The sequence below is a fragment of the Mauremys mutica genome, chromosome 2, assembly GCF_020497125.1.
Source record: "Mauremys mutica isolate MM-2020 ecotype Southern chromosome 2, ASM2049712v1, whole genome shotgun sequence".
In the NCBI taxonomy this organism is placed as follows: domain Eukaryota; kingdom Metazoa; phylum Chordata; order Testudines; family Geoemydidae; genus Mauremys; species Mauremys mutica.
The window spans coordinates 263,156,001-263,183,616 of record NC_059073.1 but is presented as its reverse complement, the minus strand read 5'-3'; the positions used below and the strand labels follow the sequence as shown (position 1 = coordinate 263,183,616).

The window sequence follows — 27,616 nt, the reverse complement described above, 5'->3', positions numbered from 1 at the left end:
GTTTGCTTTTTAATAGTGGATGGATAATAATTGATACAATGAACTGAGATTAACTTGTTATTCTGCGTGCTTTTATATATATATTCATTCTGATATTTTTCATGGATATGTAAACATTCATAACTAAAACAGAAAAAATGTAAGCTTGTAGCAGTTGAGACAGCTTTTTGATTTACGATATATGATGAAAAGACAAGACCAGTGTATCCTGGGACCAAGGTGGCTACAACACTACAAACAATATGTGGTAGCATCATGCATAGCATTTCTTCATTTGAATGGAAATGATATGTATTCATAAATAACATATGTAATAGGCAAGTAATAATAATATAAATCACAAAACAATTGCTAAGATATTGTGTTGTTTTATTTTAGTCTATTCATAATTTAAGATTCAGATCAATCTATTATTCATTAATATCCAAACAGAAAAAATATACAGTTTACTTATATTTTATCTCATATACAAATCTGCAAAATAAAGATGTATATACATCAATTTACTGTATTTTTACTAATACAAGTTAACAAAAAAAGTGTGCTACATACAGAAGGTATGAGTAAAGTGCAGTACCAAAACTAAGCTGGTTTGGCGGTAAACAACTAACTTATTATCATTCAAAGCTTTACTCTACCCAAAGTGTATGATGATTGTTTTGAAAAATCACTAGGGTCCTAGTAATTCCAAAGTTACCAAATTACTACATGAAATGGGTTCCTATAACCAGCTTCCATCATCAATACTTTCTGCTACATGAGTAGTTTTCTCAAGTGACCCACATTCATTAGAACTTTCTTCTAAAAGTCGTGCTAAACTTGACATAGTTGTGTGAGGATCAAGTAGTTTCACAAGGGGGATCTCCACCCTTCTTTCATGAAAGATACGATTCTGTAGCGTCATGGCTAACATAGAGTCCATGCCCAGTGATGCAAGTGATGTGTTCATTGTAAGATCACTCGCGTTTGTACTACTGAGATAACTCACCAGTGAGGTGATATAATCTTCAGAATTGACTGGAGATAAATTCTGAGGGGTTCCTTGTTCAGATAGCTCGAGCTTGCTGCCGAATTCTTCTGAAATGAGTGTACGGAAGCGACTTCTGAGTGATGCAAAGCGAGAAAGGACATAAGTGTTTAGTGTTCCAAAATTTAATTTTACTACAGCTTGCTGAGGATTATTCAGAATTAAGCTTTTTTTAAGATATTCATAAATTTCATGTACCTGCAGAATATCTATGCCTTTGGATTCCAAAATAGTTTGAATGTTGTTTTGATTTAGCAATAAGCCAAGATTCAAGGCACCCCAATTAATGGATTGTCCTGAAAGTCCACAATTCCTCCTGTAGTGGCAGAAAACATCCAGGAAAGAATTAGCAGCAGCATAGTTGGCTTGTGTTGAATTTCCAAGAAATGAAGTCACAGAGGAATAACACACAAAATAGTCAAGTTCCTGCCCTAGGGTAGCCCGGTGGAGATTTATTACCCCTGCAACTTTGGGACTTAACACTTTCTCAAAGTGAGATAAGTTCAGAGCTTCAAGACGTCCATCATGCAGAACCACAGCACTATGGAACACACCTTTGATTGGGCTCTTTGGAAAGATTCTGTCAATTGAACTGATAGCTTTCTCAACCTGTAAGTGAGAAATAACATTGCACTGCAAACTGACTATTCTGCTCCCTTCACACTGATTTTGCAAAGCCTTGATTTCTTCTTGCTTCTCACTGCTTGGATTGCTCCTTGAAAGTATTGCAATACAGCCCCCTCCGTTCTGGACTATAAATTTCACAGTTTCAAATCCAAGCCCAGTGAGCCCCCCTGCCACTATGTAAACCGCATTCTGCTTAAACATTTTCTTCTCTGCTTCATATACTGGTATGTCTGAAATCCTGTTGGTCGCCACATCCCCTTTCAGCACAGCCAGTGGGATAGATTTGCAGGTGAAATAGGAGGTCGCTGCAATGTTTGTACTTTCAATGTCCTCAGTCTGCTGAAAAACAGAATATGATAGGTTTTTAAATTGTTTCATTTGCATTGATTTGATCCATCTGTGGACAGCCCTTAGGGATTGTTTCAGAGATGCTTTCTGAAAGATACTGAAAAGTTTCAGTACATGAACACGAATGTTTTCTTGATCACTTCCAATAAGGTATCGAAAACATTCAGACTGTTGATTATCATGTACTAAAACAAGGTCTCGGAGATGGGAAAGACGGACTAGAACTTCCTTAGACATTCCATCTACTGGAGGTAGATAAACAAGGGCATTGCACTGATTTACACGTTGCCACTCATCAGACGTAGGTTTTGCAAGTACTGTTTTCCAGCCCATTTCCTGTGCTGTCAGAGTGAGCACTTTGCATAACACTGACTCTGGGTCAGTAGAAGTAATACCTAAAGTCCCACTGTGTTTCACCTTCGGTAATGTTTGATTTACAATTTCCCATGCTACCATAAAGTATGACACACAAGGTACATTTCGAAAGCATGGAAACTTCTTGATGTTGAAACAAACTGTCCCTGGAACCTTGACTCTTGATGATGCAACAACTGGATAACATGAAGCCACATGATCTCCCACCTTAACTTTTTTCACTTCACTGCCTACTGCAGTTACTGTGCCACTGAAGTCCAGAGCTAAAAGCTTATGTTTGTCTATTGTATATGAATTCCAATACAATGTATTCCCAAAGTTACAGCTTGAAACGCTAACAGGAAAATAGTCTTCTGAATGGATGCATACTTTATCCATTTGAACTTCAACACTGTGATTTGCAAGCTGAGTAATGGTATTATTGGCTATTTCAGCAGATAAATCTTTCACTTGGTAAGGATCTGTAGTGTATAAAGTGAATGTCTCTGAGTTCTGAAGAGACTTTGAAGGTTGACTGTAATCCACATCTTTAAATGGTGTGCGTCTGATTTCCGAAGTGTAAATTCTTCCTTGATTGATCCAAATTTCTGGATGATCCTGTCCTTCATACTTTACAATAACATCTGCTAAGGCTGAGATGTCCAGTGTACTCGAAGAGCTGATGTCAATCATCTGAAATGTGATTTCTGAAACTTCAACTATGCAGGTTCTCGTCATGCCACACAAAGCAAATCCAGGGTTAAGATGATCTACATTTCTATCTGTTGTTCTGTAGGTGATTATTCTAACTGAACAACCGGATTTTTTCTCTCTTAATGCCACAATAATTTGGCGATAAACCTCACAACACTTAGCTAAATGTGCCACCAATTTGCTTGGGAACTCGTCATTTAACTTCTGAATTCCCCACATGAACAAAACTTCCTGGTAGTCTTCAAGCTCCTTTTTCATTTTATGTTGTGCGGACATTTCTGAACTCTTGGCTTCCAGCAATGTGTCCCAGTCTTCATACATAACATATCTTGACTCATTGTGTAAGTATCTTTTGAGCTGCTGAGCTATTCCAAGTTTGTCAGCAAACACAATGACTCTGGGTGCTTCCCCTAAACTTCCTATGGTCTGAGTGGGAAATATTTCTTTCCACTTATTTTCAAAGAGAAAGTCGTTGTCTCTGGGGGATGTTGGCTTCATAAAGGTGATCCCAACACGTTTCAGTTCTGCCAAAACAGAGCCATGTTTATCTGCAAAGCATCCACAAACCTCTAAGTAGTTCCCAGTCGATTTGCTTGTTTTCAAATATATCATCATTTCCTCCTCCAAAGGTCTGAAAACTACAAGGCTGCCTATGCCAGAAGGAAAGCCTGCTCTGGTTTGGAAAGTTATTGTTGTCATGACAGCGGTCATCTGTAGAAAACAGTCTAACAGCACTGGATGGATACAATAGTCAGACATCTCTTCTCTTGTCTCTTTGTTCACCTTTATGCTGGTTATAGCTTCCTTTAGCTCTTCACAATAAAATACATCACTTAACTGTCTGAACATGGAACCATATTGAAATCCAACCTGAGACAGTGTTTCATAAACCTCATCTGCGGTAACTACTGATTTACACCTTTGAAAGATGTCTTGAAAGGAGATGCTGTTTTCTTCCACTGCAGCTTCAGACTTTTTCATAATTTGTCCTGATGCATAAACTGCAGCTGAGGATGACAGTATTTTGAAATCTGTCACTGTTTTTTGTGATGCCAATTCTATCTTTAAGTCATGGGAATTCTGGTTTAAAACACATGGTGCCAAAAAATTGATACTAATCTGACAAGTACTTAAAGGCACTTTCGGCCTCAAACTACTCATCATAGATGCCAAACCGAGCTCTGCAAAAAATGCACCTGGAACTAAAGCAACACCATTGTTCTTGTGCTCATACAAATAGGGTGCTGATGCCTGGGAAACTGGGCAGTTGAATTTGGTGTTCTCGTTGTTCAAACTGTAAATCAAAGGATGATTTGAATTTACAGCTCTTCGATTTGCTTGCTGATGGATGTCCAAATAGGTCATTAGCTTCTTACGATCAAACTGGTACCTGGGAAAGGCTGCTGGAATACTTTGATACCCTTCATAAAAGTGATGCCAGTCAGGATTATATCCCAGTTCAAACAGATTCCCTGCAAGACTAAGAAGAGTCTGATATTCTTTATCAGTTTGCAAGGAGGACAAAACTCTAGTTTCTTTGCCTAGCGTTTCTATTATGTACCTCTGTAATGCTCTTTCTGGGCCTATTTCAACAAACACAACATTGTCCTTTTCTTTAGCTGAAGTCACTATGGCCTGTGTGAAAGCAACAGGATCCCGAGCATGTCGGGCCCAGAACTTGCCCGTAGTGAAATCATCTACAGAAGCAGCCTTCCCAGTCAGTGTTGAAATCACTTCACTTTCCGGCTTCTGTTTTTCCAAATACTGTAAATGCTCCACCATCTCCTTTATTATTGGATCCATCATGTGGCTGTGGTATGCAGCTGGGACATGTAAAACACGAAGAAATATGTCTCTCTTGCTGAACACTTGAGCTAGTTCTTTCTGAAGGGCACTCACAGAGTCTGCATCTCCAGACAAGGTACAGGAAGAAGGGCTGTTAAAAGCTGCAATGCACACCTTCCCAGAATACGGGACAAGGGCTTCTGATAACTCTTGAACAGGGATGTTACCAACTACCAACATTCTGCCTCCGGTAACCTTCGCCTGTAACCTACTTCTGTGATAAATTACTTTGACAGCATCTTCAAGGGAAAGAAACCCTCCACAATGGGCGGCAGCAACTTCTCCAACTGAATGGCCAACAGCAGCCACGGGCTTAATTCCCCAGTGTTTCAGAAGAGAAGTTAAGGCAACCTGGAGAGTAAAAAGCAATGGCTGGGCAATTTCTGGCCTGGAGAAATCCTCACATTCACTTTCTGTTAATCCCAGGAGGCTGATGGGTACGTATTGCTGAAATAACATTTCTATTTCTTTACATTTATCTCTGAATACTGGCTCTGAACTCAATAATGTCTTGCAGATCCCTTTGAAATTGACTCCATTAGCACAGAAGACAAAAACTAGTTGTGGAGTCATCTTTGACGGAGTTATTTCTGTTTTAGCTGCTAATGCAACTTGTTGCTGTAAATGTCGAAGAGAGTTTGTAACAAATGTTTTTCTGTACTTGTAATTAACATGGCTTCTTCTACAGGCAGATGTATAGGCCAGATTTGGGAGAGTTACTGAGTTGCTTATGTTTAACTGCTCAGCTGTGTCTTCCATTGTCAATTTGAGGGATTTGCTTGAAGCCACAGAGAGTACAAATAATTCAATCGGTCGTTTAAAAGATGGAAGAACCTGTGTTTGCTTGAACTGTCTGACAACAACATGGGCATTGGTTCCCCCAAATCCAAAACAGTTGACACCAGCTACTCTTCCAAATTCTCTCGACTCTTCCCATTTCTCTACTCTTGTTGGAATTGATAGTTTTAATTTCTCCGTATTTATGCTACTAATATCCTCTCTGTAGTGCAAAGATGGAACAATCATTTCATGGTGCATCATTAAAAGAACTTTAATTAATGCAGCTGCGCCAGCAGCTGATTCAGCATGGCCAACATTCCCTTTAACAGAACCGATCTTTAGAACAGGCATTTTAGGAGATCTGTTATTACCAATGATGCTACCTAGGCTCTCTGCTTCTGTAGGATCTCCAGCAGGAGTTCCTGTGCCGTGTGCTTCAACATACTGCACAACTGATGGGTCAACATGAGTCAGATAAATGCCACGTAGTAACTTTTCCTGTGCTGTCTGAGATGGTCTTGTGATTGGAGTCACAGATCTTCCACTCTGATTTATTGCACTGATGTTTATAACTCCCCATATTCTGTTATAGTCTTCTAGTGCCTGTTTTCAAAAAAAGGAAAAAATATATGGGATTATTTGGGATTTTTACAATAGAAAGAAGATCAAGGGCAGACAGAACATTCTGTTTAACTGTTAAATGTACCCTTTTTATACCAAGGTAAGTGCTTACATATTTTAGCCCTGGATATTAACCTCACAGTAGAAGAGTCCAGAGTTGTGAATATGTCCTCCCATAAGAGGACATAAGAACATAAGAACATAAGAACGGCCGTACCGGGTCAGACCAAAGGTCCATCTAGCCCAGTATCTGTCTACCGACAGTGGCCAATGACAGGTGCCCCAGAGGGAGTGAACCTAACAGGCAATGATCAAGTGATCTCTCTCCTGCCATCCATCTCCATCCTCTGACGAACAGAGGCTAGGGACACCATTCTTACCCATCCTAGCTAATAGCCATTTATGGACTTAGCCACCATGAATTTATCCAGTCCCCTTTTAAACGTTGTTATAGTCCTAGCCTTCACAACCTCCTCAGGTAAGGAGTTCCACAAGTTGACTGTGCGCTGTGTGAAGAAGAACTTCCTTTTATTTCTTTTAAACCTGCTGCCTATTAATTTCATTTGGTGACCCCTAATTCTTGTATTATGGGAATAAGTAAATAACTTTTCCTTATCCACTTTCTCAACATCACTCATGATTTTATATACCTCTATCATATCCCCCCTTAGTCTTCTCTTTTCCAAGCTGAAAAGTCCTAGCCTCTTTAATCTTTCCTCGCATGGGACCCTCTCTAACCCCCTAATCATTTTAGTTGCTCTTTTCTGAACCTTTTCTAGTGCTAGAATATCTTTTTTGAGGTGAGGAGACCACATCTGTACACAGTATTCGAGATGTGGGCGTACCATGGATTTATACAAGGGCAATGCTATATTCTCAGTCTTATTCTCTATCCCCTTTTTAATGATTCCTAACATCCTGTTTGCTTTTTTGACCGCCTCTGCACACTGCGTGGACATCTTCAGAGAACTATCCACAATGACTCCAAGATCTTTTTCCTGACTCATTGTAGCTAAATTAGCCCCCATCATGTTGTATGTATAGTTGGGGTTATTTTTTCCAAGGTGCATTACTTTACATTTATCCACATTAAATTTCATTTGCCATTTTGTTGCCCAATCACTTAGTTTTGTGAGATCTTTTTGAAGTTCTTCACAATCTGCTTTGGTCTTAACTATCTTGAGTAGTTTAGTATTGTCTGCAAACTTTGCCACCTCACTGTTTACCCCTTTCTCCAGATCATATTAGAATGGGAATTGCAGAGTCCTGGGTATTTGGAAATCTTATTTTTGGAAGCTCTATGAAAATGAACCTACCTTTTTTAGTGGCTTCAGTAAAAGAACGCCACAGCCTTCTCCCCTTCCGTAACCATTTGCCTTTTTAGTAAAGGGCATACTCATCCCCTCGGGAGAGATCATTTTTGCTTTACTCAGAGATACGAAGGTGCGGGGATCTATAATGCAGTTCACTCCTCCACACAGAGCCGCTTCACAGTCTCCTGTGGTAAAAGAAATGTGTGACTGTTTTCCATCTTCTGTGCATTTCTACAGATTTACATTAATACACTGTAGTAATATTTGGAATTGTTAACATTGCCCATTAGTGATAAAATGATAGAAATTGCAGAGAGATTATAAAAACAGAACTGACCCACTGAAAGTGCATAGACATATTCAAACTTTCAGGCCCTGATATCCAACAGATGGTAAAATTCTCAGTGTTTGGAATGGGCCTGAGCAGACAGCAGCATATTAATAGAAGCCATTGAGAGAGTAAACACTCTTGGTCTTTTATAAAAACAAAAAACATCCACCCCTTCATGAATCATGATAATGTGATTTGAAAGAATGGCAGACATTAACAAAGGCTTACATCTTTTATGGGTGCCAAAAATAAGTGATATTGTTTGACAGTTGCTGTTGCTTGTCACAGGTGATATAAAGCCCTGTAACCCGTACTGGTTGAACTGAGGGTGAAAACTTTCATTTTGGTAATGGCAAAAAACAAATGGTTTTAGCCCGTACCAGCTGTGACATTAGTCAAATTCCAGTGAGACACTGCACATATATACCTATAGTAACTTAACTACAGTATCAACCCTAATTTATTTTCTTATTTACTTTTAGTCCCAGTACCTTGTTTGACTGCTTGCGAGGCATAATGCAAAGCAAAAAGAAATGATGAGCAGGCAGTATCAATGGAAAGTGATGGTCCAGTCAGATTAAAAGTGTATGAAATCCTGTTAGCAGCTATGCTTACTGCTACCCCAGTTCCATCATAATGATTTATTTCAGTTACAGCTCTGCTTGATATGATCTCATAGTCTCGATTCATAAGACCTGTAAAAACAGCAGACATGTTTCATGTTAACGAGAGAGATTAAAACATATGATCAGATCCAAACCTAGTGGTGTTCTTTGCTCTTGTAGTTTTATCATGTGCCACCCTACATCAGCACCTAGAGTGAAATCCTGGCTGTACTGAAGTCAATGGCAAAACTCCCATTGACTTCAGTGCGGCCAGGATTTTACTCCTTATCTACATATTTAACATTTGAAATTTGTCTGAAGGTATTAAATGACATGAAGGCCTCGTCTGCAAGAGAAAGTTGCACTGGTCTAACTAAAGGTGTGATTCTAAACTGATTCAGTGACACTAGGACAAACCCCTATTTTGGTTTAACTTAAACGGATTCCTAATTAACTTAAACTAAACCAAAATAAGCCTTGTTTAAAACTGAAACCGAGTCTGTGGAATCTTTTGAACTATTTTAACTGACTGGGTTTTAAAATCACACCTTTAGTGAAACCAGCACAACTTTCTTCTGTAGCCCCGGCCTTAGTGCTCGATACTGGCACAGCCCTATGCAGCTGAGCAGGGCAGTGAGGCCTTATAAGAACCATCCCCATCCCGTGTGGCCATGCAGGACTTAGCTGGCTTATGAGACATTGGGTTGAGTGAGGCAAGAGCAAGAGCTGCACTCCCAATAGACTCCCCATGAGCAGGTAGATGAGGGGAAAGGGGCCGTGTTGCTGATCGTGTGGGCATGCAGCCATGCAGTGGGAGGAGAGAGGAGTACGACCAGCTGGAGCACCACAAGCTGGAGGCAAAAGGCTGCCAGAGTCATCAGGAGTGCAAGGGAAGCTTCCACACTGTTATCTCCATCCGGAGAGCACAGCGTCCATCCCCCTCCTTAGCCAGGCAGTGCTGTTTGTGATTTATGTAACAATGAACAATACAATTAATTCATTAGACAATGTCAGCTGTTCATAACATACAATGTGCAGCATTGTTCAGAGCATGGTAGCTTTAGATATTCCATCATTACATGAATAATGTTAGATAACTATGTAAAGTATATGGAAATGTGTACTGTTTCCCAAGATGCTAAGTTTCCGAATTGGTTCACCACTAGACTGCGAGCTTACCAACAAAAACCCCTGTTTTGCTGCCACTGACATGTTCCATTGTGACTCCTGCATCCTCCAGTGCTCTGTACGTGCATTCCAGGAGTAACTTTTGTTGAGGATCCATGCGCTCAGCTTCCACATCACTAATTCCAAACAGCTTGTTGTCAAATGTGTTAAATCTAAGACATACAGATCAGGAAATGGCATGAGATTCTTATAAGGAAGCTAGGGAAATGTGATCTAGGTGAAGTTACTATAAAGTTGGCGAATAACTGGTTGAAAGAGTGTAATCCAAGAGTAGTTATCAAAGGTTTGCTATCAAACTGGGAGAGTATATCTAGTGTGACAAAGTTCCTCCTCTACCTTGGTGGGTCCTGCGCTTATTGGCAGATTTGCTCATGTCATAAACAGATAGTTAAGGGTTAATGTCTCTTTTACCTGTAAAGGGTTAAGAAGCTCAGTAAACCTGGCTGACACCTGACTAGAGGACCAACAAAGGGACAAGATACTTTCAAATCTTGTTGGAGGGAAGGTTTTGTTTGTGTTCTTTGTTTTGGGGGCTGTTCACTCTTGGGGCTAAGAGGGACCAGACATGCAACCAAGTGGCAGGGGAGAGATAGCTCAGTGGTTTGAGCATTGGCCTGCTAAACCCAGGGTTGTGAATTCAATCCTTGAGGGGGCCACTTAGGAATCTGGGCCAAAAAATTGGTCCTGCTAGTCAAGGCAGGGGGCTGGACTCAATGACCTTTCAAGATCCCTTTCAGTTCTAGGAGATTGGCATATCTCCAATTATTACCATTACCAGGTTTCTCTAATCTTTCTGAAACAGTCTCTTATATGTTCAAAATAATAAGTACTAGTTAAAAAGGCAGATTAGTCTTATATTTGTTTTCTAACTTGTGAATGTGTATTTTGCTGGAAGGATTTTTTACCTCTGTTTGCTGTAACTTTGAATCTTAGAAGCAGGGAGGGAGTCCCTCTAGGTTATATGAACTGAATACCCTGTAAACATTTTTCCATCCTGATTTTACAGAGATAAATTTTACTTTTTCTTTCTTTAATTAAAAGCTTTCCTTTTTAAAAAGCTGATTGATTTTTCTTTGTTTTAAGATCCAGGAAATTGGGTCTGGATTCACCAGGGATTGGTGGGGGGAAAAAGGAGGGAGGGGGATGGTGAATTCCTCTTTGTTTTTTTAAGATCCAAGGAGTTTGGATCAGTGTAGCCTCTCAGGGTAACCAAGGGAGGGAAAGTCTGGGAGGGGAAAGGTGGGGGAATGGTTTATTTCCCCTTTTGTTAAGACCCCAGGGGTTTGGGTCTTGGGTTCCCCAGGGAAGCTTTGGGGGGAATGGAAAGTGTACCAAAACACTATATTTTTGGTTGGTGGCAGCGCTATCAGATCTAAGCTAGGAATTAAGCTTAGAAGGGTACATGCAGGTCCCCACCTTTTGGACGCTAAAGTTCAAAGTGGGGAACAAACCTATGACAGCTCACCTCAGTGATCTTCCCCTCTGGTGGAACCCTCAGTCTGGGTCAACTCCTCCTGTGTCTGATCAGGAGTTGGGAGGTTTGGGGGAAACCCAGGCCCGCCCTCTATTCCGGGTTCCAGCCCAGGGCCCTGTGGATTGCAGCTGTCTATAGTGCCTCCTGTAACAGCTGCATGACAGCTACAACTCCCTGGGCTACTTCCCCATGGCCTCCTCCAAACACCTTCTTTATCCTCACCACAGGACCTTCCTCCTGGTGTCTGATAACGCTTGTACTCCTTAATCTTCCAGCAGCTCTCACTCTCAGCTCCTTGCACCTCTTGCTCCCAGCTCCTCACACGCACACCACAAACTGAAGTGAGCTCCTTTTTAAATCCAGGTGCCCTGATTAGCCTGCCTTGATTGGCTGCAGGTGTTCTAATCAGCCTGTCTGCCTTAATTGGTTCTAGCAGGTTCCTGATTACTCTAGTGCAGCTCCTGCTCTGGTCACTCAGGGAACAGAAAACTACTCATCCAGTGACCAGTATATTTGCCCTCTACCAGACTCCTGTACCCCACTGGTCTGGGTCTGTCACACGAGTGAGGTCCCATGTAGGTCAGTGCTGGGTCCAGTACTATTCAATATTTTCATTAATGACTTGCATAATGGAGTGGCGAGTATGCTTATGAAATTTGTGGATGACACCAATTTGGGAGGAGCTGTAAGCACTTTCAGGGACAGGATTAGAATTCAAAACAACCTTGATAAATTAGAGAATTGGTCTGAAATGAACAAGATTAAATTCAGCAAAGGCTACAAATGTACCGAGTACAAATGTGACCATAATGAATGGCTACGCAGGTGGTGTCGGAGAGAAGGCTTTGGATTCTTCGACCATGGGATGGTGTTCCAAGAAGGAGGAGTGCTAGGCAGAGACGGGCTCCACCTAACGAAGAGAGGGAAGAGCATCTTCGCAAGCAGGCTGGCTAACCTAGTGAGGAGGACTTTAAACTAGGTTCACTGGGGGAAGGAGACCAAATCCCTGAGGTAAGTGGGGAAATGGGATACCGGGAGGAAGCATGAGCAGGAGAGTGCAAGAGGGGAGGACTCCTGTCTCAGACAGAGAAAGCGGGACAATCAGCGAGTTATCTTAAGTGCCTATACACAAATGCAAGAAGCCTGGGAAACAGGCAGGGAGAACTGGAAGTCCTGGCACAGTCAAGGAACTATGATGTGATTGGAGTAAGAGAGACTTGGTGGGATAACTCACATGACTGGAGTACTGTCATGGATGGATATAAACTGTTCAGGAAGGACAGGCAGGACAGAAAAGGTGGGGGAGTTGCATTGTATGTAAGAGAGCAGTATGACTGCTCAGAGCTCCGGTATGAAACTGTAGAAAAACCTGAGAGTCTCTGGATTAAGTTTAGAAGTGTGAGCAACAAGGGGGATGTCGTGGTGGGAGTCTGCTATAGACCACCAGACCGGGGGGATGAGGTGGACGAGGCTTTCTTCCGGCAACTAGCAGAAGTTACTAGATCGCAGGCCCTGGTTCTCATGGGAGACTTTAATCACCCTGATATCTGCTGGGAGAGCAATATAGCAGTGCACAGACAATCCAGGAAGTTTTTGGAAAGTGTAGGGGACAATTTCCTGGTCCAAGAGCTGGAGGAACCAACTAGGGGCAGAGCTCTTCTTGACCTGCTAGTCACAAACAGAGAAGAGTTAGTAGGGGAAGCAAAAGTGGATGGGATCCTAGGAGGCAGTGACCATGAGATGGTCGAGTTCAGGATCCTGACACAAGGAAACAAGGAGAGCAGCAGAATATGGACCCTGGATTTCAGAAAAGCAGACTTTGACTCCTTCAGGGAGCTGATGGGCAGGATCCCCTGGGAAAATAATATGAGGGGGAAAGGAGTCCAGGAGAGCTGGCTGTATTTTAAAGAATCCTTATTGAGGTTGCAGGAAAAAACCATCCCGATGTGTAGGAAGAATAGTAAATATGGCAGGTGACCAGCTTGGCTTAACAGTGAAATCCTTGCTGATCTTAAACGCAAAAAAAAAGCTTACAAGAAGTGGAAGATTGGACAAATAACCAGGGAGGAGTGTAAAAATATTGCTCAGGCATGCAGGAGTGAAATAAGGAAGGCCAAATCACACTTGGAGTTGCAGCTAGCAAGAGATGTTAAGAGTAACTAGAAGGGTTTCTTCAGGTATGTTAGCAACAAGAAGAAAGTCAAGGAAAGTGTGGGCCCCTTACTGAATGAGGGAGGCAACCTAGTGACAGAGGATGTGGAAAAAGCTAATGTACTCAATGCTTTTTTTGCCTCTGTCTTCACAAACAAGGTCAGCTCCCAGACTACTGCACTGGGCAGCACAGTATGGGGAGAAGGCGACCAGCCCTCTGCGGAGAAAGAAGTGGTTCAGGACTATTTAGAAAAACTGTATGAGCACAAGACCATGGGGCTGGATGCACTGTATCCAAGGGTGCTAAAGGAGTTGGCGGATGTGATTGCAGAGCCATTGGCCATTATCTTTGAAAACTCATGACGAACGGGGGAGGTCCCAGATGACTGGAAAAAGGCTAATGTAGTGCCCATCTTTAAAAAAGGGAAGAAGTAGGATCCAGGGAACTACAGGCCAGTCAGCCTCACCTCAGTCCCTGGAGAAGTCATGGAGCAGGTCCTCAAGGAATCAATTCTGAAGCACTTAGAGGAGAGGAAAGTGATCAGGAACAGTCAGCATGTATTCACCAATGGCAAGTCATGCCTGACTAACCTAATTGCCTTCTATGAGGAGATAACTGGGTCTGTGGATGAGAGGAAAGCAGTGGATGTGTTATTCTTTGACTTTAGCAAAGCTTTTGATACGGTCTCCCACAGTATTCTTGCCAGCAAGTTAAAGAAGTATGGGCTGGATGACTGGATTATAAGGTGGATAGAAAGCTGGCTAAATCGTCGGGCTCAATGGCTAGTGATCAACGGCTCCATGTCTAGTTGGCAGCCGGTTTCAAGTGGAGTGCCACATGGGTCGGTCCTAGGGCCGGTTTTGTTCAATATCTTCATTAATGACCTGGAGGATGGCATGGACTGCACTCTCAGCAAGTTTGCAGATGACACTAAACTGGGAGGAGTGGTAGATACACTGGAGGGTAGGGATAGGATACAGAGGGACCTAGACAAATTAGAGGACTGGGCCAAAAGAAACCTAATGAGGTTCAACAAGGACAAGTGCAGAGTCCTGCACTTAGGACGGAAGAATCCCATTCACTGTTACAGACTAGGGACCGAATGGCTAGGAAGCAGTTCTGCAGAAAAGGACCTAGGGGTTACAGTGGACGAGAAGCTGAATATGAGTCAACAGTGTGCCCTTGTTGCCAAGAAGGCTAACGGCATTTTGGGCTGTATAAGTAGGGGCATTGCGAGCAGATCGAGGGATGTGATCATTCCCCTCTATTCGACATTGGTGAGGCCTCATCTGGAGTACTGTGTCCAGTTTTGGACCCCACACTACAAGAAGGATGTGGAAAAATTGGAAAGAGTCTAGCGGAGGGCAACAAAAATGATTAGGGGGCTGGAGCACATGACTTATGAGGAGAGGCTGAGGGAACTGGGATTGTTTAATCTGCAGAAGAGAAGAATGAGGGGGGATTTGATAGCTGCTTTCAACTACCTGAAAGGGGGTTCCAAAGAGGATGGCTCTACACTGTTTTCAGTGGTACCTGATGACAGAACAAGGAGTAATGGTCTCAAGTTGCAGTGGGGGAGGTTTAGGTTGGATATTAGGAAAAACTTTTTCATTCAGAGAGTGGTGAAGTACTGGAATGGGTTACTTAGGGATGTGGTGGAACCCCTTTCCTTAGAGGTTTTTAAGGTCAGGCTTGACAAAGCCCTGGCTGGGATGATTTAGTTGGGAATTGGTCCTGCTTTGAGCAGGGGGTTGGACTAGATGACCTCCTGAGGTCCCTTCCAACCCTGATATTCTATGATTCTATAATGTAAATTTAATACCCTTGTAGCGAGGAAAATGACAAAGGAAGCCAGTTAAAGAGAAATTAAAAGAAACTGTCATAAGAATGAAATGCTTGCAAACACCATAATAAAAGTTCACACTAAATGTATATCCAAAATTTTTAAAAAGTAAGAGGACCAAAAAAATGCCACCATGAAAAAAAGAGGTGGTTAGAAGAAAAATGATATCTTTTAAAAATTGGAAGGCAAATCTTACTGAGGAAAACAGAAAGGAGCATAAACACTGGCAAGTCAAGTAAAAGTATAATGAGGCAGGCCAAAAAAGAATTTGAAGAGCAACTAGCAAAAGACACAAAAACTGACATCAAAAAAGTAAGCAGACATGGAATAAGTATCAGTAATTTGTTAAAAGATAGGAAACAAAGGGTAAGACTAAAGGGTCAGTTTTCATAGTGGAAAGAGGTAAATATCAGGATCCCCAAGGATATGTACGGAGACCTGTGCTATTCAATATATACATAAATGAGCTATAAAAGGAGATAAACAGTGAGGTGGCAAAGTTTGCAGACAATACAAAATTACTCAAGATACCTGAGTACAAAGCTGTCTGAAGAATTACAAAGGGGTCTCACAAAACTGGACAACAAAATGGCAGGTGAAATTCAATGTTGATTAGTGCAAAGTAATGCACATTAGAAAACATAATCCCAACTATACATACAAAATGATGGAGTCTAAAGTAGGTGTTACCACTCAAGAAAGAGATCTTGGAGTTATCATGAATAGTTCTCTCAAAACATCCCCTCAATGTGCAGCAGCAGTAAAAAAAAACTAACAGAAAGTTAGGATCCATTAGGAAAGGGAAAAATATTGACAAGAAATATCATAATGCCACTATATGAATCCATGGTATGCTCACACCTTGAATACTATGTGCAGTTCTGGTTGACACATCTCAAAAAAAGATATATTAGAACTGGAAAAAGTACAGAGAGAGGCAACAAAAATTATTAGGGGCATGGACCAGCTTCCATATGAGGAGAGATTAAAAAGACTGGGACTGTTCATCTTAGAAAAGAGACGACTAAGGTGGAATATGATAAAGATCTATAAAATCTTGAGTTGTGTGGAGAAAGTGAATAAATAAGTGTTGTTTACCCATTCACATAACACAAGAACCAGGGATAACCCAATTAAATGAATAGGCAGAAGGTTTAAAAGAAGTTTAAGTACTTCTTCACAAAATGCACAGTTAACTTGTGGAACTCATTGTTGAAGATGAAGATTATAAATGGGTTGAAAAAAGAATTAAATAAATTAATGGTCCATCAAAGGCTATTAGTGAAGATTGCCTCGGTGTTCCTAGTCCTCTGACTGCCAGAAGCTGGGACTGGACAACAGGGGATGGGTCACTCAAATTTGCCCTGTTCTGTTCATTCCCTCTGAAGCATCTGGCACCAGCCACTATCAGAAGACAGGATACTGGGCTAGATTAATCATTGGTCTGACCCAGCATGGCTGTTCTTATGTTGTTCTTCTATCTGTTACACACTCCCTCCAAAAATATTTACCTTTACCACAGTATATTTACCAAATAGCCAGGGGGATTCACTGAAAAAAAACTATATAAAGAATTGAAATAAATAATGGAAGAAATCAAATATTAAGAGAAAAATATTTTTTAAAATGTTATACCACTAATCTAGGGAAATAAGATTATTATTCACATTTATAAATTATATATATATGTATATATATATATATATAATTTATAAATGTGAATAATAATCTTATATATATATATATATATAACTGTAGATATACCTTAGATATTGATATAGCACTGTCAGGTTTCACAATAAAAGTGGTTAGACAAATTCCGGTGACACATTTTTAGTCAGAATTTGCTGATTTGTGAAAATCAAAATGATCTGCAGAGACAGTTTGGTATCAATGAAGTTCCAATAGAACCCAGGCAGAGGATTCCTAAGTGTCCCATAGAGTCAGGCTCCACTGCCCTGTGGGTTTTTTTTTTTTTTTTTGGTTGGTTGGTTGGTTGTTTTTTTAGAAAAAACACGAATGGAAACAGTTTGACTTTTCCAAAACAGAACATTTCAGAATTTCAGACATTTTGAAATGTCAAAATTTCCTGTGGAATGGAAATTCTGAGTTTCAACCAGCTCATCTTATGAACAAGGGGCCAGATTCTCAGATGATGTAAATTTTGGTAGCTCTTCTCAAGCCAGTGCTAATCACTTCACTGGGAACAGGATTACACTTTAACATCTAATGTAAAAAATTTGACCAATGGTTTAGGAGCATAGAAACAGGCTTACCCATCAATAAGTGCAGCTCGCGTCGTGCATATTTTTCCTGGTTTGGTATCATCTGGATCATACCATTCTCTGGTATTGAATCTTTCTGGGGTTATTTCTACGGTACAGTTTCTTCCCTCCACTAGTACTTGCCAGAAATTGTCGATTCCTTCACCTGTTGCATCAATAGTTTTTAAAACAGGATTAAATGTTTTTCCCCCTCAACAGCACATCCCAACATAGAAACCCTCCTAGATCTACCTTGTAAAAGTAAAATTTTATATTGTCTTTTTAAAAAAAATGACTGGAGATAAGGAAATGTAAATTCCCCAGTGACAAGGAATTACTTCTTGCACTCCGAGTATTTACAAAATTACAAAACAAAAAAGCAAACCCCACAAAATCCTGTTGTCTCCATTTTGAGAAGCATTGGGATATTTTTCATAGCTATTAATGACCTAGCTCAGGGGTGTCCAAACTACGGCCCGCGGGCCAACTGCGGCCCGCGGGTCAGTTTTTATTGGCCCGCAGCAAATTCTGAAAATATAATTGAATATGGCCCGCACATGGCGCTTGAGCTCAACTCTGTTGCACTTCTCAGTTTCAACACTAGATGGAGCCAGTCACAGAAAAGGTGCTTCTCCACTAAACAAAATTAAGCAAAGAAAAATATTTACCACGAGTCACCAGAAATGGCAGCACCGAAGAAACGCAAGATAGCAAGTGAGTGTAGAAGATTTCAAACACGGTGGGAAAATGAATATTTCTTTAAAGAAATCAACGGAAAGTGTGTCTGTTTGATTTGCAATGAAGATGTTGCCGTGATGAAAGAGTATAATGTCCGTCGACACTATGAGACCAAGCATCAGAGCTACGCATCGTACACAGGTGCCGAACGAGCACAGAACTTCAAGCAAATGGCAGCTAGCCTGCAAGCTCAACAACAGTTTTTTTTTCGTGCTAACAAAATACAGGAAAACGCCACAGCAGCAAGCTATGAAGTCGCACAACTTATTGCCCAGCATGGCAAACCGTTCTCAGACGGTGATTTCATAAAGCAGTGCCTCATCAAAGTCACAGAAGTAATGTGCCCGGAAAAAGTGCAGGATTTCAACAACGTGAGCTTATCCAGAAATACAGTGGTGCGGAGAATCGAGGACTTGTCAGCTAACCTGAAACTTCAGCTGAGAGAGAAAGCTTGTGCTTTTGATTTTTACTCGATAGCATGTGATGAGAGCACAGACGCCACAGACACCGCACAGCTTTTAATTTTTTTGCGGGGAGTCGATGATAATTTTTGCTGTACGGAGGAGCTGCTTGATATGATGAGCCTAAAAGGCACAACGACGGGTGGAAATATTTTTGACGCTGTGTCAGAGGCAGTTGAAAAGATGGGGCTTAAATGGGACAAGCTCTGTGGAGTAACAACGGATGGAGCTCCGGCCATGACGGGTGAGCGCAAAGGAATGGCATCCATGGTGTGCGTCAAGGTAAAAGAGAGCGGAGGTGAGGCTGTTAGGATGCACTGTATAATCCACCAAGAAGCACTGTGTGCCAAGACTGTCCAGCTGGGCGATGTGATGAACACTGTTGTAAAAACTGTCAACATAATTCGAGCTAGAGGACTGTACCACAGGGAATTTCAAGCTTTCTTATCTGACGTGGATGCTGAATACGGGGATGTACTCTACCACTCTGATGTGCGCTGGCTCAGCCACGGCTCTTTGCTGCAGCGGTTTTATTCGCTGAGATCAGAAATCGACAAGTTTTTGAAAGAGAAGGGCCGACCTCTTCATAAACTGAGTGACCCTCTGTGGCTGGCAGACCTGGCATTTTTAGTTGATCTCACTCATCATCTGAATACACTGAACAAGAACCTACAAGGCAAAGAACAGCTGGTGTCACACCTCTATGCGCACATGAAAGCCTTCTGTGTAAAGCTCCGCCTGTTTGAGACACAACTACGAAGCTTTAATGCTGCACACTTCCCTGCGCTGTCTGAAATCAAGTCTGCTTTTCCAAAGGCAGACCTTTCTGCTAAAAAGGAGAAATATGCTTCTGTAATTACATCTCTCATGACAGAATTCAACCAGCGTTTTCAAGATTTTTCTGTCATTGAAAAACAAATCAAGCTGTTCTCGACCCCCTTCCTGGTGGATGCAGAAGAAGTGGAGGAGAGTCTGCAGTTAGAACTGATTGAAATGCAATGTGATGATTCTCTGAAGAGTCAACATCAGCTTCTCTCCCTCCCTGACTTCTATCAGAGTTTGGATCATGCCAAGTTTCCTCTGATGAGACGCCACGCAAAAAGAATGATGAGCCTGTTCGGCTCAACATACATATGTGAACAAACATTTTCTCTGTTAAATCAGAACAAAAGCAGACTGAGATCCAGAATGACTGATAGCCATCTCTGTGAAGTCCTTCGTGTCTCAACCACCAAACTTTCTCCTGACATCCCAGCCATCCTTCAATCCAAAGGACAGCATCACTGCTCCCACTGAGAGCAATGTTCTTCACATTATAGGTGAGTTAGAAATACACACAGTATTCATGTGTCAATATGTCACCTCTTGTGTGTGGCCCGGGCCTTTGCTTATTTTTCTGTATTTGGCCCTCACCAAAAAAACTTTGGACACCCCTGACCTAGCTATTTTCCAAGCTATTAATGGTATCAGAGACATTCACGTCTGCCATGAAGCTTATACAATATATACTGATCACAATTCAATATTTATCAGTGTGCACAAACTACCTGCTTTCCTGCATCACAGTATGTGTAATCCTGTCCACTGTTGTGTTGATGTAAGTTAACTTCATTGAAGTCATCAGCGTTTACCCAGATGTAAAACTGTTGTGATGTGGCCTGTCACTGTTCCTTATAATGTACAGTATTTGTTCTTTTCAAAGGTAAGTTTTACGTTCATATACTAGGTTACACTGTCTGGTTTGTTTCTATAAATATAGGTAGTTGGTGTTTTATTGGGGGTAGGGGTCAAGTTTTATCTTCCCAGAAATAGAGCTGCAGTTGCATAGAGATGATCTATAAAGGGTTTAGTTGTCTTTTCACTTACTGCATGGTGCTTTCCATCTGTTGAGAGCTAATAAAATGATAGGCTGCACAGATAGTGACTCCTCTAGTGAGACTTCCCATTGTAAATCCTATTGTCAGTTATGTATAACTTTGTCCATATTGTTTTGTTGCTTAGGCTGCTGGTGCGCTAAGACCACAACCTAGCATCCTGATTAATATTGTCTCACTGTTTCCTTTTACTCCCCTGTCTGTCTGTATCCATCTGTTGTTTCTTGTCTTATACTTAGGGATCCTGGTCCATGACTAGGGCTCCTAGGAGCTACAATAATACAAAGAATAATCATGTAAATTCTTATAACCATTTCATTGAGAAGCTCTTGAACCTCAATGCTTTGGAGAAAGGACTTGAAATTAAACACCATGGTCACTCTGGAGACAGGTATGTGCCTTTTCCCATCTCTGTGAAAATCTCCCCAAACTTGACCAAGTTATAAGCTTCTGAAAAATCTCAGTTTGCATATGCTCAGTAGGAGTTTGTTAGAATTTGGCAACTAAATTCTCTGAAGGTTCCATCTGCACTGAGCATGTTCCACCCCCTTCATGTGCTGATCAGACTGCATATGCCAGGGGTGACCAAACTTAATGACCCTCCGAGCCGCATACAACAATCTTTGAAGTTCAAGAGCCGGAGCCCTGGCAGGGGCACCCCGCAGGGTTGAAGGCCCACCACCCTGCTGCAAGGCAGAGGTCCCAAGGACCCCCTCCCCCAAGTCTGGTAAGTGGAGAATGGGGCGAGGGGCTCCGCGAGCTGCACTATAATTGTAAAAGAGCCACACGTGGCTCACGAGCCACAGTTTGGCCACCCCTGACATATGCACTATCCCTGCTGAGTGACTGAGCATGCGCCAGCCAGGGGATGCAAGGAGGAGCAGAACTTTCCATGGAATTGCTGCTTCTGGCTGCTGCAGACCTGTAAGGAGACTGTCTTTCCTCTATGCTCTGTGCTCCCAGTGTGTGATTTGAACGCAGAGGAATGGGAATTGGGGGTGGAAGGGGTGGAGGGCAGGGAAGGAAGGGAGTTAAGAGCTGGGAGTGGGGGGACAGGGGCAGGAGAAGTTGGGGTCAGAAGATGAGGAAGAAAGGAACAAAAGGGAGTGCAGGGGCCAGGGATGAGAGGATAGAGGTGAGGAAAGAAGGAGCAGGAGCTGTGTGGGGGAAGGGGAGTTGACATGCAGGAGCCAGGGGGATAGAAAAAGGGGAGGAGACACAAACTGGGAGTGGGGGACAGGAACAGAATGGGACAGGGAGAGGAGAACCATAACCACTAAAGAACATTCCCCTAAAGAAACTGGGATTTGAACCTATTACTCCTGAGTGTCAACATTATTGTGCTGTCTAGCAAATTGCTGTGAAACCCACTGGCAAAGTGTGTATGTCTCATCCCCCTGTAGTGACAAGTCCACCTAGAAGATACCAACCTTCTAGTGCTCTCAGGTACTTCGTTAACTCAACTGGTGAAGGACTGTGCTGCAGAACTAAAGATCCCTGCCCTGATGATGATCCATGTGGGGGGTCAGGATCTTTCTACCCAATGAAATTTGGATTTCTTTCATTTTTTTAAGTTTTTTTTTAAACTTGGGAATTTACTAGGGCTGTCAATTAATCGCAGTTAACTCAAGTGATTAACTAACTCAAAACAATTAATCACAATTAATTGTAGTCTTAATCACACTGTTAAACAATAATAGAATATGCTTCTATGTTGATAACACTCCTTAAAAAAAAACGTTAATTAAATTTTTGACTGAACTTCTAGGGGGAGAATTGTATGTCTCCTGCTCTGTGCTTTTACCTGCATTCTGCCATATATTTTGTGTTATGGCAGTCGCAGGGGACGACCCAGAATGTGTCATTTGATTTAAGAACTCTTTCACTTGCAAGTCTGATGAAATGCAAAGAAAGTATCACAGACAGCTACATCACATGACCTAAGGTTTAAGAATCTGAAGTGCCTTCCTAAAGCTGAGAGGGACAAGGTGTGGAGCATGCTTTCAGAAGTCTTAAAAGAGCCACACTCCAATGCAGAAACTATAGAACCCGAACCACCAAAAAATAAAATCAACCTTGTGTTGGTAGCATCTGACTCAGATGATGAAAATGAACATGAATCTGTGTGCACTGCTTTGGATCGTTATCAGGCAGAACCCATCATCAGCATGGAGGCATGACCTCTGGAATGGTGGTTGAAGCATGAAGGGACATACAAATCTTTAGCGCATTTGGCATGTAAATATCTTATGACGCTGGCTAAAACAATGCCACACGAATGCCTATTCTCACTTTCAGATGACATTATAAAGAAGAAGCAGGCAGCATTATCTCCTCCAACCTCAATCATGGTAAATTTGGCTCCGAATTAGTATTTTTTCAAAACCAGATTTTTAAGCCTGATTCTTTGGCATGGATTATGTATGTTTGTTTAAACTGTATCTAATTTTTATGTCTGTGGTTCTAATTCAGGTTCATATAATGGGATGGGCCAGTGCATGCCATTTAAGGAAGAATGACTAGTTTGCAAGTCCTGTATGGGAAATATAACCTACAGCTGCTATAGAAATAGTCTATGAGTAATAATGAAAGCATAATAAACAGAATGTTAAAAAGAAAATCCTGGTTTAGAACGTATGCATGCACAGAAATCTGGTATTATCCATAAAGTCCATAAAGTTCTGAAGTTGCCAGAACAGTTTGTGTATGAGAGAGAAAATAATGACAAACCGTGATAATATGTAATCAAACAGCCACATTATCTGAAAGCTGACACATACTTCTTGGCTACTGCTGCATGACCTTGTCTAGTAGTCTCAGATTTTTAGGAGTATTTATGTTCCTATAACAGCTACAGAATAATATCACCATGGTCTTTTCATTTAGCAGATTAGAGCAAAATGCAGACTCGGGATAAATCATGGATCTTAATGGAGTTGAACCTGCTTACGTCAGGTCTCAATATGGCCTATAGCCTACAAATGACCCCACTTTTTACTCCATGTGAACAGTTGTTTGCAGTGATGTTGTAACTGTGAGGGTCCCAGGATATCCGAGAGATAAGGTGGGTGAGATAACATATTTTATTGGACCAACTTCTGATGGTGAAAGAGCCAAGCTTTAAAGCTACACAGAGCTCTGAACTGAACTCTTGACAGTCATGTTAAAAAACTCATGAGTTTTACAAGCTGTTCTTAAATAACATTTTGGGTTAGGTTTGCTCTAAATCTCAAAGCAATGAAAAACTGCCTCATGTCTATCGGTGTGAAGAAGCAATTAGTAGAGATTGGGCCCCATCCTGTTGTTATGGAAGCAGAAGTCAGGAGCACAGGGAGGAATGTAGTCAGAGGTTAATGCTTTGAGCCTAATCAAAGCCAATAAAGTCAATGGGAGAATTCCTGGGAACTTCAATGGGCTTTGTATCAAGTCCTTTATTTGTCATAAGCAGGAAGTGACACAGTCAGCCATACTACTTCCCGGAGCAGTGAGACTTGCAGTATTCACTTATAAATGTCTTTTCTGAACTTAAAACATCAGGGAGTGTTCTAAATCTAAACTCAGATCCTCATTTAGTAGTTTGAACCTACTAACAATGCATACCCTTCCATATGATATTCCTCCTGGGGGAATTCTGCTCCAAAAAATTAAAAATTCTGCACACAATATTTTAAAATTCTGCAAAATTCTGCATATTTTATTTGTCAAAATAACACAATATAATCACAGCAGTTTCAATTACTTTGGTAATTTATTTCAAAATACCTGTCAGCAAATATGTCTGTAACAATGTGGACACTGAAAAAGATTCAGGAAATGGGTTTTTTTGTCAGATTCCTTACTAGGCATATAAATACAGAATTTTGAGTAATTCATTTGAACTACAATACAAAACCATATTTTCCACTCCCCTCAGAAGCAGTGCAAAAGCTTGGGGGAGTCATCGGTAATGGAGGAGCTGAGGGAGAGGGACAGAGTCTGGGAGTGAACCTGGTGGGTTGTTGGGTGTGGGTGGGAAAAATATGGAACAGGTTTTTTGGGGGGTGGGAAGGGATTGTTAGGGAGCCTCTCCCATGCAGATCCTGGCTGACCTCTAGGCTCTCCCATTCAGTCAGGCACATCTGCCCCTGTCCCCATGTGTCCCTCCACCCCCACTGAGTCACCTAATCCCCCCATCCCCATATGTCCCTGCACCCCACTCAGCCCCCCCATGTATCCCTGCACGCCCTCCCCCATGTGCCCCTGTGCCCCCCAGCCAGTCCCCTTCTCTCATCCCTATATGTCCCTGAACCCCCTCCCTCATCTCCATGTCTCTCTGTGCCCCAGCTCAGCCACCCCCTCCACCGTATGGCCCTGCACCCCTTCCCCCCCCCATCCCCATATGGCCCAGTGCCTCCACTTCCGTTCACCCCCTCCTCGCCCTCCCCCAATAGTCCTTATGAACCCCAGTCTGTGACCCCCGAGCCCCACGCTGTCTATCCCTCTGTCTCCTAACCTGGCCCCAAAGGCATGGTGCTGCCAGGCAGGCAACCTCTCCCTTTCCCCATTGACAGCTGGGTCTGCTTCCACGTGGGAGCAGCTGTTCTGTTCTAGTGCCACAGCAGCCCCTGGTGGGCAAAAGGCAGAACTGCAGCAACTTTCCAGCAGAAGTTATTTTCTGCAGGGAAAAAAAGTATGGTATTTGCAGCATACTAATTATACACGTCTGCAGTGGTGCGGAATTCCCCCAGGACTAGATATTACTAGATATTACTACACGGTAGCACAAACTTACTATAGATACAGTAAGATACTGTAGTCACACAGAAATTAATGCTTTGGGCCCAATCAAAGCCAATAAAGTAAATGGGAGAATTCCTGGGAACTTCAATGGGCTTTGGATCAAGTCTTTTATTTGTCATAAGCAGCAAGTGACACAGTCAGTCACACTACTTCCCGGAGCAGTGAGACTTTCACTATTAACTTACAAATGTCTGCTCTGAACTTAAAACATCGGGGAGTGTTCCAAATCTAAACCCAGATCCTCATTTTGTAGCTTGAACTTACTAATAATGCAATCATTTCCATATGATATTACTATATATTGCACAGTAGCGCAAACTTACTGTAAACATCTTATCACATAGTAAAACAAAGAGAAGATTGAATGATAGCACTCTTTGATACTCTCTCAGTATTGTGATTTGTATTTATTCAAAACTTACCTCCGGGAAAATTGCATCCTATCCCCACTATGGCAATTTCATCTCCAGTTGCTGTCATTTTTTCAAATCTATTCTTGAACTGCAAAATACACTTTTAGATATCACATAATTCAAATGAAAGTATATTTCTCTCATTAAATAAATATTCTTGCAGAAGTTGAACTTGCCATAATCACACACATCCAGACAAAGCTTGATTAATCTCGAGCATTCTGTGTGGGATTCATACTCCCAAATGGTGACCAGACTGCTACTATCTCAGTCTGTGTGATAGTGGACTTTTTTGCAACTGCATCACACTGTTGACTCATATTCAATGTGTGATCCACTATAGCCCCAGATCCTTTTCAGAGGTACTACTGCCTAGCTAATTATTCTCCATTGTGTAGTTTCACATTTTATTTCTTCTTCTGAAGTGTAGTACTTTTGCCTTTATTGAATTTCATCTTGTTGATGTCTGACCAATTCTTCAATTTGTCAAGGTGATTTTGAATTCTAATCCTATCCCCCAAAGTATTAGCAACCCAATCATGTTGTGACAAATTATGAAGAGGTCATGTGATGGGGTTTCACCCCATTACAGGCTAGAAAGGTGTTGATAGCCAATTAGTTACATTTATTGCACCTGTGCTATAATTAATTCATAGATTCCAGTACCAGAAGGTGTGATCATCTAGTCTGACCTCCTCTATAACACAGGCCACAAAACTCCCCCCAAAATAATTCCTAAAGCATATCTTTTAGAAAAACATCCAATCTTGTTCTTAAAATTACTAGTGATGGAGAATCCATCATGATATTAACAAATTGTTCGAATGGTTAATTACCCTCACTGTTAAAAATGTATGTCTTATTTCCAGTAGGAATTTGTCTAGCTTCAACTTCCAACAACTGGATCGTGTTTCTTTGCTAGATTGAAAAGCCCATTACCAAATATTTGTTCCCCACGTAGGTGCTTATAAACTGTGATCATGTCATTCAGTAACCTTCTCTTTGTTAACCTCAGTAAATTGAGCTCCTTAAGCCTATCACTATCAGGAATATTTTCTAATCATTTAATCATTCTCATGGCTCTCCTCTGAATCCTCTCCAATTAATTTGCATCCTTCCTGAATTACAGACACCACAGCTGGACACAGAATTCCAGTAGCAGTCATACCAGTGCCAAATACAGAAAACCAATCTCTCCACTCTTACTTAAGATTCTCCTATTTATTCATCCAAGGATCACACTTGGCCCTTTGGCCACAGTGCAGTACTGAGAGTTCATGTTCAGATAATTATCCACCACTACACCCAAAACTTTTTCAGAATCATTGCTTCCCAAGATAAAGACCCCTATCATGTAAGTATGGCCTACATTCTTTGTTCCTAAATGTATATATCACATTTAGCTGTATTAAAACCCATATTGGTTTCTTATGACCAACTTACCAAGCAATCCAGGCACACTGCATCAGTGATCTGTTAGTTTGACTACCATTAATTATACTGTCCTCCATTAATTTTTTATTGATCAAGTCCCATATCATCCACTCCATTAACTTGCCTGAGTTCAATGTTAATTAGTTGCTCTTCAGCCAGAGGGGCAGGAAGAGGCATCAAGTGATAATTTAATGGACACCTGGGCCTTGCAAAGGGAGACAGTTCCTTCTGAAAGAAAGATTCACAGGGACTTCTGTGAAGGGGCTTGAGCTGAAGTCTGCAGGTAAACAGACACCCAAGGAAGGCAGTCTTAGGGGTGAGTGCTCAATACTGGAGCTGGGGGAAAAACTTCAGTCTAGCTGACATAGGAGATTGAAGACAGAACCCAAAGGAAAGGCTGTTTTGTTGGATAAGCTTGTGTTTTTCTTGAA

The 27,616-nt window shown here is 41.6% G+C and overlaps 1 protein-coding gene across 1 annotated transcript; it reads right to left on the bottom strand.

The window, feature by feature from the left end:
- Positions 1-465: 465 nt before the first annotated feature.
- Positions 466-25,818, bottom strand: LOC123363288 (highly reducing polyketide synthase cm3B-like). The gene is made up of 6 exons (XM_045004153.1): positions 25,761-25,818; positions 17,499-17,652; positions 9,745-9,905; positions 8,452-8,655; positions 7,633-7,814; positions 466-6,298 (listed from the first exon to the last, which is right to left on the bottom strand). The coding sequence occupies exons 1-6, from the start codon at positions 25,816-25,818 to the stop codon at positions 722-724; spliced, it is 6,336 nt and encodes a 2,111-aa protein (XP_044860088.1). The 3' UTR covers positions 466-721.
- Positions 25,819-27,616: the final 1,798 nt, after the last annotated feature.

Bases quoted from the DNA above. Each gene is read 5' to 3' on its own strand.
- LOC123363288 (XM_045004153.1), bottom strand. From the start codon at position 25,818: ATGACAGCAACTGGAGATGAAATTGCCATAGTGGGGATAGGATGCAAT. The intron at 17,653-25,760 runs GTAAGTTTTGAA...TTGATGCAACAG, and splicing joins AGGATGCAATTTTCCCGGAG to GTGAAGGAATCGACAATTTC. The intron at 9,906-17,498 runs GTAAGCCTGTTT...TGTATGTCTTAG, and splicing joins CGAGCTGCACTTATTGATGG to ATTTAACACATTTGACAACA.